Raw genomic sequence first — 13194 nt, 5'->3', positions numbered from 1 at the left:
ACAAAAAACAAAAGCCCTTGGGACCCTCCTATTATTGCACAAACCAAACGCAATTTCTTTGTTTACAAGGTCCCAGGATGTTGTGGGTTTCGAAGACACAAACGCCTCGCGCGCTACTAGTCTATTGTTTGTTTGTCCACACATAGTCCGTCAATAATGTGGACTTTGATCATCTCTGTAACCTTCTTTTGCGGCTCGTATTATTCACTGCTTGCTTTCCAGCAAACGGATTCTGAAGTCAAGCCCGGCAATCGATCGATCTCGCTGGGTTGATGCTTTCTCCAAAATCACAGTTGCAGTGCTCAGTACAGCTCTTTCTCTGTGCACTCTGCGGGTTGCGACTACGTTTAAATATTAGATTCATAATGAAAGAGCTTCGATCGAGTCGGTACGAGCAAATAGGAGAGGATGCCCAGCTTTGAATTTAAGGTCTTACCGAGGAGATGACATTAGCCTTGAAATTAAAAAGGTGGCGTGTTCTTCTTTGTTTTGCCCCGAGGGCTTAAAGTTGCCTCCGCTTTATATATAAATAGGCTTCCATAAAAATCCTCAACCATAACATGCCTACCATCAAACATTTTTGATTGTCTAGAATCTCTCGAGTTTGTTAAAATTATACTAAAATTTCGTGGGCCTTACCAGGTGAATGTCCAACACACTGGAGCAGCCATAGATTTTTCTAAGCTCTCAGAATTGGGACGGATACAATGTATACACAAAAATGCCAGACAAGCCTCCCTCTTTTAAGTATTTAAACTGGTCCGGATATTCGCCCAAGATGCGCTTATTTGAAAAAGCCGCGAAGCGCAACTTACATATATACACAACAAGCACACAAACATTTAATTGCGAGCGACCGAGCGACCACCTCCAAACTTTATAGAAAACTCCAGCCAGATTACTCCGTCCTCTACACTTACACGAAGGAGTCAAGGTACCAGTTCTCGCGGCATCGGTTGTACTCGAGCAAGCTCCCGTAGATCCGATCGGCCACACCGATGTAGAGAGCTTCCGTGTCCGGGCTGAAGGAAATCCCTGCGATTTCCCCAAACAGATCGATCTCCTGGCTTTGCATAAAGTCCTGCCTTGTGTCAAAGACGTGGACAAAGTCCGCCGGCTCGGCCATGGCCATGAAACGTCCGTCCTCTGTGAAGCGGAGGGAGCGTATCGCTCCCAGCCGTCCCTTGAGGATGGCCAACGAGGAGCTTAGATTTCTTACGTCCCACAGCCGGCAAGTCGTGTCCTGGTTTCCAGTCGCGAAGATTCGGCCGTCTGGATGCCAGGCCGAAGCAAAAGAGTAATCAAGATGGCCTTTGAGCGTTGCTATCACCTGGAACAACGAAAGTAAATGCTGTGTAAGCACTTTGGAAGTCGTGGGATGGGAAAAAAAATATACCTTTCCACTTGAAGCGTCGGCAAGTAGGCCTTCCGTGTTATCACCAACGACAACAATACTTCGACAATCCGGGCTGACGGACGTGTGCTGTACAAATGGGACAAATAAACAAGCTTGGGAACGAGGGAGCAAAAATCGACATACTTACGTTAACAGGCCAGCAATAACAGAAGCGACCAAGGACAGCAAAAGTTTCTGCGTCAAAAACTCGAACTACTGCATCGTTGTTCGAGGTCATCAGGCGAGTTGGGCCGCTGTTTTTAGAAGTCTTAAGGAATGGGACAAAAAAAGAAAGAAACAATTCAAAGCGTACCTCGGAGAATTGTAGATCTCGATGGCATTCGTGATGGCGTTTTCGTCATGCGTGATCTTTGCACAATATGATACTCCAGGTTGGTCGAGATTCTTCACAAAAAGAACAGTAAAATTAAGAGAAAAGGGATTTGCTGGGGATACTGGGGACCGTACTTACGTACCTTGCACACCATTTCACCCTGAAAGCCACCGGCAACAAGCAGATTCTCCTTCACGCACATCGTGCTAATCTGCACTCGGCCTATACCTTGAGAATACGAAGACGCAAATGACGTCCTCTGCAAATCACCCGATTAGAAACACTTTTTCTTTCGATAGAAATCCCAAAAACACAGAACGCACCTCAGGAGGCGGAGGAGAATTAACATTCAGAACCTGAGAAACCTTTTGAGAAACCGGAGACCAATGAAGCACACAAAAGTTTTGCATAAGATAAACATCATGTTTGCTGGTTGCCCATATTAAATTCCGTAGCTGCAAGCAGCACAAGAGATCAAAGTAAGTAAAAGCGTGTGTGGTGAGTTTCAGTACCTGAAAGTGAACTATCGTCGACTTCAAAGACCTCTTGTTGAGACGAAAGTCGTAAAATCGCCTTCCTTTCTGAAATTCCCTGCATTCCTGCTCCAAAGATTTGTACGATGAAAACTAGAAAGAAATGTAGCACCGACCTTATCTAAATCCTCACGAGAATGCTCCAGATTCTCGTAATTCTTGTACTGCTGCAGCCTTGCCTCCCGATACTTCTCCCTTGTAAATTGTAATCCCCATGGTATTCCTTGAATGTCCTTACCGTTTCTAGCTTGAGCAGCGGTAGTATCCTTCTCTTTGCTCTCCTAGAGCACACAAAACTCATGAGCTTAGAAAAGAAATTCGCAGACTAAACAAAAGAAACTCGCAGCTTACCATATCATCATCGTTCTCGGAGTCCGAATCCAAGCCACCCCTATCGCGTCCAAAAAGAAGCTCCTCATCGTCATCAAAATCCACCGCATCAAACTCGTCGTCCATGTACTCCACGAGAGCCATCTACTCCCCAACCCCAGGAAAGAATCTATCGATCAGACTTGCCCTACCCTAAAATCCTAGGATGAATCGAGGGAGCAAGGGATGCCCATACCTTGCTCGCTGCCCGGCGCGAGGGGCTCAAGAAGCTCCAGCAATTCGAGAATCGAAAAGCGCGCGCTCCAAATATTAAAGCTATGAGGAGTGCGTCATCGCGAAAAGGTCACGCGTGCGTGAACTTGGAATGAAGATCTCGACCGAGCACGCTCGAGCACCGACGAGAACCAAGCCCTAGCCCAAATCCCCTGTTTTAACGTTATCTTTTGTTGACCTAAAAGAAGGCAAATCCGGGCCGTCCGTGTGGCCAGGCATTCTGGCGCGGAATGCCGGCCATCGTGCGGTGTACGCCGTGCGATCGAGAAGAGTAGCGTCCTTTCGACAGCCAAGGGCTTCTTCTCTTTGCCCTTGGCGCTGGCGATGGTACCTCCATCGCCACAGCTATGCTGTGGTGTTCTTGCGAGCGAAATCTCATCTCTCCTACAAAATCTGCCTTGCTGGATGAGCGATCGCGCGTTTTGATGAATCGCGCCTGGCTTCTCCTCGTGGAGGTAAGAAATCTCGATCTAGGTTTTCTCCAAGAAAGAATGTAGGTAGAAATCTTCTGAGCTGATCGACCAATGCAGGCGATTCGAATCCAAGATGATAGAAAAGGAGGAGGATGCTGTGATCGCTCCAGTCGTGGTGGTCACTCCAGTTCCCAGCGAAGGCGGCGAGATCAAGGAAATCCAGCTCACCTCTTTGGCTACCGACGAAGGCAGTGACAAAGGATCGGCCACTACTGGCACTCTTGTCGACTCCGATGGCGAGGAACTACGAGTGAAAGACGTCGTCGAGAATGGTGCTGTGGATCTTCATGGCAATCCAGCGATCAAGTCCAAGAGTGGGAACTGGAGTGCTTGCTGGTTGATTTTTGGTAAGTTGTGTGTTCTTAGTTCTTTCTTCCTTTTCTTCTCAGTAAGTTTTCGTGATTTCTTACTGACTGTCAACTTGTTGATAGGATGCGAAGTTTGCGAGCGTGTAGCGTTCTATGCTATCTCTTCCAATCTTCTAAAGTATCTCACCAGCGAGCTTCACGAGGATATAGCCCAATCCGCGAAGAACGTCATGAATTGGGCCGGCACGACTTTTTTAACACCTTTGCTAGGTGCTTTTGTTGCGGATGCGTTTCTAGGCCGATACTGGACCCTCACAGCGTTTTGTTGCAGCTATGTTTTGGTAAGCCTTTGATACTTAGTTTTACGTTTGTTTACTTTGTTCTCTTTCAGGCAATGGTTTGTGTCACCTTGGCAGTCTCCGTGCCATCCTTGAAGCCACCAAACTGTCTCAGCACTCCGTCGGGACGGGTGTGTCCCAAAGCCTCGGGTTTACAGGTCGGGTTTTTCTACTTCGCTCTTTACTTGATGGCTTTCGGCGCCGGTGGTATCAAGTCCAACGTCTCGGCCTTCGCAGGGGACCAGTTCGACGAGAATGATCCGGTAGAAAGCAAGAGGAAGCTCTCGTTTCTGAACTGGTGGTTTGTGAGCATAAGTTTTGGCACCATGCTCTCGGTTAGTATTTTGGTATACGTCCAGGATAATGTAGGATGGGCTTGGGGGTATGGTGCTGCGACGAGTGTTACGTGCATTGCTACGACACTCTTTCTCCTGGGCTCAGCCAAGTACAGGCATCAGCTACCGGCAGGAAGTCCACTGACACGCATTGCGCAAGTTCTCGTAGCAGCGACACGAAAGTGGAAGTTACAGGTTCCCGACTTAGAGCTCTTGTACGAGCTGGAAGATCCAGAAGGGCCTCACTCTCCGAGGCATCGCAAGCTCCCTCACAGCTCCGGATTTGTGTAAGTGGTCGTAATGCGCTTGGGAAACAACAACACTTATAAGGAGTAAGTTCTAGTTTCTGGTCGTTAAAAGTCTTTCTTGTTTTTGACAGTTTCGATTGTTCTCTCGGCAGGTTTCTCGACAAGGCTGCCATCTCGAAGGAAGAAATAGCTCTCTACAAGTCTCGAGGAAGGGAGCCGAATCCGTGGCGGCTGTGTCCCGTCACGCAAGTTGAGGAAGTGAAGCTGCTGATCCGGACTTTACCGATCTGGATGACCAACCTCATGTTCTCGGCGGTCTTCGCTCAAGTCGGGACGATGTTCTTGAGCCAGGGCCGGACTCTCGACCGACGAATGGGACCGCACTTCATGATCCCGGCGGCCTCGTTCCCGCTCTTCATCACGCTCACCATTTGCATCCTCCTGCCGCTCTACGACACATACTTCGTCCCGTTCGTCCGTAAGCTGACAGGGGAGGAGAGGGGCCTGACTTCCCTCCAAAGAATCGGCATCGGACAGGTGATCTCCACCATCGCCATCGCCTCCGCGGCGCTGGTGGAGATGAGGCGTCTCCGGGTGGCGAGACAGCACGGGCTGCTCGACGAGCCCCACACTCCGCTGCCAATGACCATCTTCTGGCTACTTCCACAGTACATGTTGATCGGTACGTGTGAAGTTTTCATTTCCGTTGGGATGCTTGAGTTTTTCTACAACCAGGCACCCGACTCGATGCGCAGTGTGGGGGCAGCTCTCTACCTCAGCACCGTGGCCGTGGGTAGCTTCATCAGCAGCTTGCTCCTCAGCGTGGTGGTGAAGGTGACGAGCCGGGGCTCGGGCGGGAGCTGGATCGGGAACAACTTAAATAGGGCCCATCTCCATCGCTTCTACTTGCTGCTCACTTGCCTCAGCACCGCGAACTTCTTCCTCTTCCTCACTTGCGCTCGGTGGTACCAGTACAAGGCGGTGTACAGGGAAGAAGATCAGGAGAGGGAGAGCTCCGGCTTGGATGATCGACTGGGTAGAAGCATGATGACGATCAGTGAGACGGAGTTCCAGCACAGGCTCCAGCACCAGCGCTGCGCCTCGGTCTCGGTGTCGGTTCCAGTATCGGCTGCGGGATCGAAGGAAGGAACTCCGAGGAAGAACACTGGCTCTAGCTCCACTCGCGGTGCCCGAGCTATGTCTTTCACTTGCCCGCCCAGGCCCAGAGCCATGGAGAGTCCCTTCTTGTCCATCTCATGCTGAAGGTACCAAAGTATCTTCTTTGTATTAAGTTTCCATCGTACCAAAGTTTCCATAGCTAATCTTTCTCAATAACTAGAAATTGCCCAGCAGAGTTTGAAAGAACTTTTCTATCACCAGAGAGCTTTAACTTGAAGAGAATGGATTTTAGACAACACTTTCATTTCATCACATTCACAATGTCCTCCGTGGTGACAACTTTTGGGTTCACAAATGTGGGCGGACAAAAGCTTTCACACGAGACATGCAAGATGCTCTAGAAGACATCCAGCCGGTTTTCAAGGTGGAAGTCATTCCATTTTTGTCTTTGCTTAAAGCCAAATCCTCACTGCTGTGAGACACCACTGCTGACTCCTATCCCTCCACTCCCTGGGCTGTACACTTGGGAGTCACTCCATCCCTGACTATATGTTATGTGTCAGCCTCAATGACATGACACTCAAGGATCGCTTTGCAACTCCTTTTCAAAATGAGATCCTCGATGAGTTAGCTGGCCACAACCAGCTCTAGATTCATCCTCATAATCGAAAAAAGACAGGTTTCTGCACGCCATGGAGTGTCTTCGCATATAAAGTACTTCCATTTGGTTTATATAATGTAGGAGCTGCATTTCTCCAAGTATGTTTTTCATGACCTTCTCGGCTCCTCTCTTCGAGTTTAGATGGACGACCTTTTGCTCAGCATCTTGCTCTTTTAAAGATCATCTAATTGACCTTGGAGCAAGTTTTCTAGCATTGCCTGGTTTTCACTCAACACCGAAAATGCAATTTCAGAGTTACACAAGAGAGGCTGCTCAATTTTGATATCTCATCTCAAGGCATCACTCCCTATGCTCCAGAGTCCACCTCCAACATCACTTAAGATGCTACACCAGGCTAGTTTGTTTCCAAAGTTTGCTAGCTCCAAAAGCTTCAGCTCCAGTGGTGATGAAAATCTCAAAACAGTCTCCAGGAATTGGCGGTTGTCGAAGAAGGGGTTAGATCACCTCAAAAGCTTGCTGTTGCCACTGGAAAGGTGTGACCATCTTGAGGAGATGCTAGAAAGGATGGGTGATTGCTGTTTGTGTCAATGAAAGGAGCCACAAAACCCCCTCCACGCTGTCTACTTTGTCTCACATTCACTTAAGGATTCAGAGCAGTGAGAAGCTGTGGCAGTAGTATACATATTACGACATTTCTGCCACCTTTTACTTGAAGCCCGTATCCACATCCATGTCTCTTGCAATCTACTGACTTTCCTTTTACAGAAAAACAATCAGCGATCACGTACTTTATTGTTGTCGCTCATGATCCAGGATTTTGAGCTAGAGTTCATTGCAAGGAAGCAACAAGTCCATAACCCTAGCCAAGCTCTGATCGCATTGGTGGATACCTTTAGTGTTTCTGCTTCTCTCCATCGTATTGCAAGGTATCTTTATACTGGGTAGTATCCACCATCTTTCTCATGGGAGCAACAGCGATCAATAACTCATAAGGCTCAGGATAATTGTTTGCTTGGAGGGGCTCTTTATTGACACAACACCTTCTTTGATGTGTTGTAGAGCATGAGATCCCAGGGATTCTTTGCTCTTTCCACATTTGTTTTGGACACTTCTTAGCAAGGGTGACAGCACAGCAAATTTTGCAACATGGGCTCTTTTGGCTGACCATTCATCAAGACACAGCAACCTATGCCAAAGAGTGCCTTCTTTGCCAACAATGCAACTCGAAGAACTACATTTCACCTTCCTTTCCAGTTCGTGGTCGCAGCTAGGTCCTTCAAGTGGGACTTGACTTCATTGGCTGGATTTCTCCACCAAGTTCATAGTTTTTGTTGCCATAGATTACTTCACTAAGTGGCCTGAGGCCATCTCGTTTTGAATTGCAGATTAGATCTCCATAGTGAAGTTTCTCTACGAGCACATCATTTATCACTTTAGACTCCTAGCAGTTTTGGTGTCCAATCTTGGCAGTTCTTTCATCAGCATAGTAGTTGCATACCTTGGTGAAACTCACATTTTAAGCAATAGTAGATATCCATAATCAAATAGACAAGCCAAGTCTTCTAACAAAATTTTGAAGACAATTATCTTGAAGCTGGTTGACAATCTATTCGCATGAGCACTTGTTCATGCCTTTGTGGATGTTTAAAACCATGTCAAAACATCTATTGCAGCAACACCTTTCTCACTTCTCTCTAGCACAGAGGCTGTCCTTCCTATCGCCATCCAAGTCTCATCATTGCAGCTTACTCTACAACATGTAGTAAATCTTCAATTCAATGAGAAGCAGTAGATAAGAGCTTGGGAGGCTTTGGCATTGGATGAATACAGGCAAGACGCTACTTGACACCTTGCAGTTAAACATTGTCTCAAGGTAGTATATGATAAGTAAGATTTAGATGTATTATATTTATTGTGATTGTGGGTATTGAAAATTACTTATTAGCAAGTTTTTTCATATATTCTTTTTTTACTACCATAATAATAAAAGATTAGTATTTTTGGACCCTTCTTGTGTTAGTTGGACATTTCAATTATACTTAGATTAAACAAGCATAAGGATGGAATTCCTATATGCTATTAATTAAACATCTTTAGCTGAATAAGGAGTTTCTTTTTTATTGTGTCTTGCACTAAGTAATGCCAAAAAACTTTTGTATATTAAACACTAGTCCCTCAATATTGTTATATGATTGCTTACCATGTATGTCAAATATTCTCACCCCATGTATTGGTCCCATTAGCTATTTATAAAAAGTGTTTAAATAAATATATTTATTGAATGTAGAGATTATCTTGAATATAATCTCAGAGATTTAATTTTTGAGACTGAGTGGGGTCCTTAGTTTGACTCTGAAAAAGGAGCTAGAATGAGAGAAGACTTTATTCAAAAGAAGATGGTCTTGTACCTGGCGGATCTCAGCAGCAGCGCTTGGTGGATTTTGAGGCAGAGATTGAGCAAAGACCTGGAATTAAAGAACACTCATATGTCAAAATGTGAATCCAATGGGGTAAGAATTTTCCATCGTGGGGTTGTTGTGTCCCTAGCATGTGGTGGTGGCCATGAGTAGCAGCAGCCCCATTGGCGGCAACTGCTTGTTTTCTTTTTTTTGGGAAAAAAAATTAGAGAACCTCTTTGAATTGTTAGCATACAACGTGATCTCCACTTGGAGCTTGGCAAATGCAGCAATGTACAGTGTAAACTGAATTGGATGTAACGTTTTGTGATACAATTACCTACCCCGTGGCAAGAAAGAGCGAGCAATGGAGCCCTAGATGAAAGCTTGTCCCTGTTTCCCTCCGTCACCATCGGCTGCCAACACATCCAGTCCATACAACGCTACCCGAACCTGATATCCAACGGCTGCGGGAGGTTTTTATTATTTTATTATAGATGCGCTGGCATGCCGCGTTGATAGAATCACATGAAACCGACGGGGAATTGACCGCCTAGATTGTAGTGGGAACTTGCGTAATTAATCAGCTAGAAAGAAACTAATAAACCAACACGTTAATCAGAAGTAACGAGTAGACTCTTGCCTGGGGTTTTGCTCGCACTCGATCCACGCGGCTACCATTCATCCGAGAATCGATTGGAGATGGGTTTGTGGACAGGAGCTTGCTTGGCCCTTTGCTGCTTCTTGCTGTGCTGCCAAGCCTCAGGTATCATCATCCCATTCCTCGCAGAGTTTCATACTCGCCGTCAATGCAGGATCGCAGGGGCCGATGAGGAGACTCTCCCAAGTTAAAGCTCGTAAGTTCTTCTGTCTTGGTCTCTTGCTTCGATCCCTTCGATGGCTTTCCACCTTACTTGGAGGCTCTTCTTTCCTATGGGTCTCCTGGACCCTCATTCGATCTGTGCTTCCATTCTCGTTGCTTTCACCGACCGTGCTGCTGAAACTTTCTTTGCAGCTTGCCCATTTGATTTCGGGACCGTCAACTATACCAGTATCACGAGCGTATGCAAGTCGCCATACCCGCAAAAGCCCTGCTGCGACTCTTTCATCGCACTCACCTGTAGGTACATCACTTATTTCAACGATCAAAACACCACTTGCGCGGACGAGATGTTTGCGTACCTCAACAATGCCGGGGCTTACCCGGGTGGCCTCTTTGCCAATCTCTGCGTCGCCGGCCCAGAGGGCCTGCCTTGTCCCGCCGCTCCAGCTCCTCTCCCGTCGCCAGCTCTCATGCTTCACAGCAGCAGGGCCTTCCTCTTGCTGCTCAATCTCGTCTGGTTGCTCGTTCCCGCGGTATGATGGTCAAGTTCCTCTTTCCTTCTGGTTGCCATTCTTTTGTAGTTTAACTTCGATTGATCACTACTTCGTTACTTGGTTTTTTGTAGTTCCACTTCCATAACCAATATCTTGTTTTGTTCACCACTTTAATAAGAATGTTTTTCGATCAAGTATGTCGTGTCAGAGTATCGCAAAAGTTTCGTCAAAGCTTGCTTCTTTCAGGAACGCCCACTCGTCTGCTCGATGCTTCCACAGCTCTGGAAGCCTCGGCGACGGCATCAGCTGGAAGAGCTGGAGGATAATACAGCCAGTTTCCACCGTCTACAACAATCGTCTCGCCGGTTATCCAGCTTCCAGCGCTCGACTAAAAAAATGCACGAGAAAAACTCTTAGCCTCGAAGCAAAGCGACGAAGGGAAAGAAAACTTACAGCTAGAAACACAGCGGCCATCGCGATGTCCCACGTTGTTCCGACGCGTCCTGCTGGAGTTTTTTCCACAATCTCTTCCCGGGAACGGACGCTCGCAGCAGAGTCAACTCCGACAGAGAGCTTCTCCCAGCCAGCGGTATCGGCGATCGGCCCTGGAGCAATGCCATTAACACGAATAGGACCCCATTCGAGGGACAAGCTTCGAGTTAAGCTGTCTATGGCAGCCTGAAAAGAACCAGAGACAAGTTTTATAGAAAGAACCTTGGAGAAGTTGAGAACCTTGGCAGCCGCGGCATGCGATTGATACCAAGTAGCTCCATAGTGCAAAGTCGCGCTAATGTTGATGATAACACTCTTCTCGCTCGAGCTTCGCTTGAGCGCTGGGAATGCAGCGTGGCACATGTTGAAAGTCCCCAGTGTATCAATCTCGAGAACTGCCTAGACGATGCTCTTGATGAAACTAAAAGAAAGAAAGAAAGAATCTCATCTATCATCTAGACGGGAAGAACACGCACCAGTTTTAAACCCCTTGGAAGTGAGCAACTCGGCCGGCGCCAAGAAATTCCCAGCGGCACTGTTGACGAGAATGCTGAGCTTCCCAAATCGCTCCACGGCCAGATTCACGGCTTTGGCGGCGTCGTCGGGCGATCTCACGTCTCCATGCGCGTACTCGACCTGTAACGAGGAGCGATCGGGCAATCCCGAATCGAAGAGCTATAGCAAACCTGGATTCCGCGGGCGGAGAGACTCTTCTTGGCCGCCTCGAGCACGGGAAGGCGGCGGCCGAGGAGGAGCAATCGCGCGCCGTGAAGGCCCAGCTGCAGCGCAATCTCGAAGCCAATACCAGATCCACCGCCCGTGACGAGCGCCACATCGCCGTCGAGAACGTCGCCCACGAAGGGAGACGCTGGCGCCATCGCTCCTACCCTAAAAAGCATTGACTAATAAACTTTTGTTTAAAATTAGGGTTTAGATGATTCCGCGAAAGCATTCTTGGAGTATGCTCTTCAAGACGAGGGAGTCACAATATTAAGAAGGATTTATGCAATTTAGTTATCTAGCAACAAATTCGTGGCACCGTTATTCGCTGTTGTGCAGAGTAGCGGCTAGGGCAAGTCGAGGCTGGCGTGTGAGCCCTACCAAAAGGGCTTGTACGTCATTTATGTTTTGCCTTGCGCCCCATTCTAAAATGACAACCCTAAACTTGCAAATTTATAGAGATTTGAGGTTGCTACTGGATTACTGGGGAGGATGGTAATATCTGAAAGGATCGCATTAAAAAAGCCTAGTTTCAAACAGTGGCAAGAGCCTGTGAGGTGTTGGAAGCATGGATACTCGTCCAAATGGATCTCAGCCGTGGCTTTCCCTGTAGCACGGAAGATAGCCAGTCGACTTTCTCACTGGAGAGCGCATCTTGAAGCAGCTGCAACCGCTAAAGAGGCTGAGCATCCTACTACGCTCAGGACGTTTCAGCGACGCTGGGAGTCGCATGCTTAGAGAGGCTTTAACGACTGCTATCCAAGGGTTGCCTTTGGAGGGTACCCTCAAAGTGCTGTTTCGCTTTGACGATGCTAATACGCTGGTAGATTTGGAACTGCCCAACGAGGATACGAGGGATACGGGATTTACGCTTCTCAGGCGAGTTCTAGGCAGAGCACATCATGGTCTGTGGGCTCTAGTTCTTGGTACCAATCGGCGGTTATCGGATCTCACTGTGACATCAGAGGCAACAGATCCGACAAGGAAGGTGCTGGCTGAAGACTACAAACTGTTCAGGCCGTTTTGGCTAACAGGGACTGATGGAAAGAATGAACAGGAAAAATTCAACTGTATGAATGCTTTAGAAGTAGAGGTTTATATATATGTTCATATCCTTAAATCTCTCTGAGATTCTTGCTGTAGATCCCTGTCTCATTGTGACCTTGATTCTTACTTCTCCAACACTCCCCCTATATCTGACAATCTTTTCAGATCGTAAATCAGATCTCAGCTTCCAATAGGAAGCGGCTACACAATTGTTCAAATTGTTGAACAGCTACTGTTGTCTTGTCAAGAGGTCAGCTACAATTTTGGTCCTGTGATTCGTAATAGACTGTACACATGCTGTTTTATTATTGTATACATTCATTGATGTTTGCATCTTGAATCTAATGTCTCGTAGTAGTCAATGAATCTAGAGTGACTACATTTTACTTGGCCTCAGTTGTTGATAATACCACCATTCATTATTTCTAACTCTACCAAGATACAACAGCATTGGAGAATTTGAATACATATTCGGTTGTTGATCTGTGGTCATCAAGGTCCATCCCATATGGAACTAATTAAGTTGATGACTAACTCCTTTCCTAATGTACTTCTAGTGACATGCTACCTTTAAATTTGAGGTAGAGTGTCAAGATTTGCACAATGTAGTTAAAGATTTGCTCCACCACATACCAATGTCTCTTCCCTGATTCTACATGAATTGGCATATGCGAGAAATGGCTGTTGTTATGTTTTGTTGACTTGCTGTCACAAGGTATATCAAAGAACCAACCACGTTTTGATATGGTAATTGCATTATCTATTTCTTTTCCCCCTCAGAACGTGGTTTGTCAGCTTTGGAAAGTTTGTGGAGTTGTAGTGCTGGAGTTAGGGCAATGTGCATAGTAAAGAATTTGCCATATGCTTTGATGAGATTGGACATATACTTCCGCTAATGAATCCTTAAGATGCA

General features: G+C 46.8%; 4 protein-coding genes across 4 annotated transcripts; 2 read left to right on the top strand and 2 right to left on the bottom strand.

Annotated features, from left to right (window-relative positions):
- Positions 1 to 719: 719 nt before the first annotated feature.
- Positions 720 to 3013, bottom strand: LOC9638511 (uncharacterized WD repeat-containing protein C2A9.03). The gene is made up of 10 exons (XM_024681967.1): positions 2829 to 3013; positions 2615 to 2737; positions 2380 to 2544; positions 2243 to 2329; positions 2054 to 2185; positions 1873 to 1989; positions 1710 to 1801; positions 1545 to 1650; positions 1397 to 1483; positions 720 to 1330 (listed from the first exon to the last, which is right to left on the bottom strand). Exons 2-10 carry the CDS (start codon positions 2735 to 2737, stop codon positions 917 to 919), a joined length of 1323 nt encoding a protein of 440 aa, XP_024537735.1. The 5' UTR covers positions 2829 to 3013; the 3' UTR covers positions 720 to 916.
- A 125-nt stretch (positions 3014 to 3138) lies between these two features.
- On the top strand, positions 3139 to 5890 carry LOC9638510 (protein NRT1/ PTR FAMILY 8.1). The gene is made up of 5 exons (XM_024681969.1): positions 3139 to 3321; positions 3397 to 3686; positions 3771 to 3988; positions 4039 to 4607; positions 4721 to 5890. Exons 2-5 carry the CDS (start codon positions 3413 to 3415, stop codon positions 5829 to 5831), a joined length of 2172 nt encoding a protein of 723 aa, XP_024537737.1. The 5' UTR covers positions 3139 to 3321; positions 3397 to 3412; the 3' UTR covers positions 5832 to 5890.
- A 3297-nt stretch (positions 5891 to 9187) lies between these two features.
- On the top strand, positions 9188 to 10187 carry LOC9649979 (GPI-anchored protein LLG2). The gene is made up of 3 exons (XM_024681963.1): positions 9188 to 9471; positions 9521 to 9562; positions 9721 to 10187. Exons 1-3 carry the CDS (start codon positions 9408 to 9410, stop codon positions 10065 to 10067), a joined length of 453 nt encoding a protein of 150 aa, XP_024537731.1. The 5' UTR covers positions 9188 to 9407; the 3' UTR covers positions 10068 to 10187.
- Positions 10160 to 11431, bottom strand: LOC9649978 (peroxisomal 2,4-dienoyl-CoA reductase). The gene is made up of 5 exons (XM_002976814.2): positions 11201 to 11431; positions 10991 to 11150; positions 10755 to 10909; positions 10476 to 10700; positions 10160 to 10410 (listed from the first exon to the last, which is right to left on the bottom strand). The coding sequence occupies exons 1-5, from the start codon at positions 11411 to 11413 to the stop codon at positions 10249 to 10251; spliced, it is 915 nt and encodes a 304-aa protein (XP_002976860.2). The 5' UTR covers positions 11414 to 11431; the 3' UTR covers positions 10160 to 10248.
- Positions 11432 to 13194: the final 1763 nt, after the last annotated feature.

Source organism: Selaginella moellendorffii, unplaced genomic scaffold (genome assembly GCF_000143415.4).
Source record: "Selaginella moellendorffii unplaced genomic scaffold, v1.0 SELMOscaffold_32, whole genome shotgun sequence".
Taxonomy (NCBI): Eukaryota; Viridiplantae; Streptophyta; class Lycopodiopsida; order Selaginellales; family Selaginellaceae; genus Selaginella; species Selaginella moellendorffii.
Note: the sequence above shows the minus strand (reverse complement) of the source record. Positions and strands in the feature narration are given on the sequence as shown.